At 69.0% G+C, this 248-nt stretch overlaps 1 protein-coding gene across 1 annotated transcript in view; it reads left to right on the forward strand.

Annotated features, from left to right (window-relative positions):
- Window positions 1-248, forward strand: part of CDHR5 (cadherin-related family member 5) — a gene marked incomplete at its 5' end in the record, with an annotated part of 7,869 nt that overhangs the window by 4,703 nt on the left and 2,918 nt on the right. The window contains one exon of the mRNA XM_014534005.1: window positions 3-246. Coding sequence (XP_014389491.1) covers window positions 3-246 — 244 coding nt within the window. The remainder of the gene's footprint in view (window positions 1-2; window positions 247-248) is intronic.

Consider the following 248-nt stretch of genomic DNA (forward strand, 5'->3'; position numbering starts at 1 on the left):
AGCGCTTCTCGGCTGTGGAGATGGGGGTCCTGGGCGGGGTGCTGGGCTCCCTGCTGCTCCTGGCGCTCCTGGCCCTGGTGATCCTCTTGCACAAACACTACGGCCCCTGGTTCCAGTGCTGCTCCAGCAAAGCCCTGGTGAGCGGGGTGCAGGCGGGCAGGCCAGGGGGGCGCAGAGACGAGAGGAGATACAGATGGGCAGGGCTGTGCCCCGGGCTGCAGACCAAGGATGGGGGGTGGGGGGAGAGC

This window comes from Myotis brandtii, unplaced genomic scaffold (assembly GCF_000412655.1).
Source record: "Myotis brandtii unplaced genomic scaffold, ASM41265v1 scaffold1236, whole genome shotgun sequence".
Classification (NCBI taxonomy): Eukaryota; Metazoa; Chordata; class Mammalia; order Chiroptera; family Vespertilionidae; genus Myotis; species Myotis brandtii.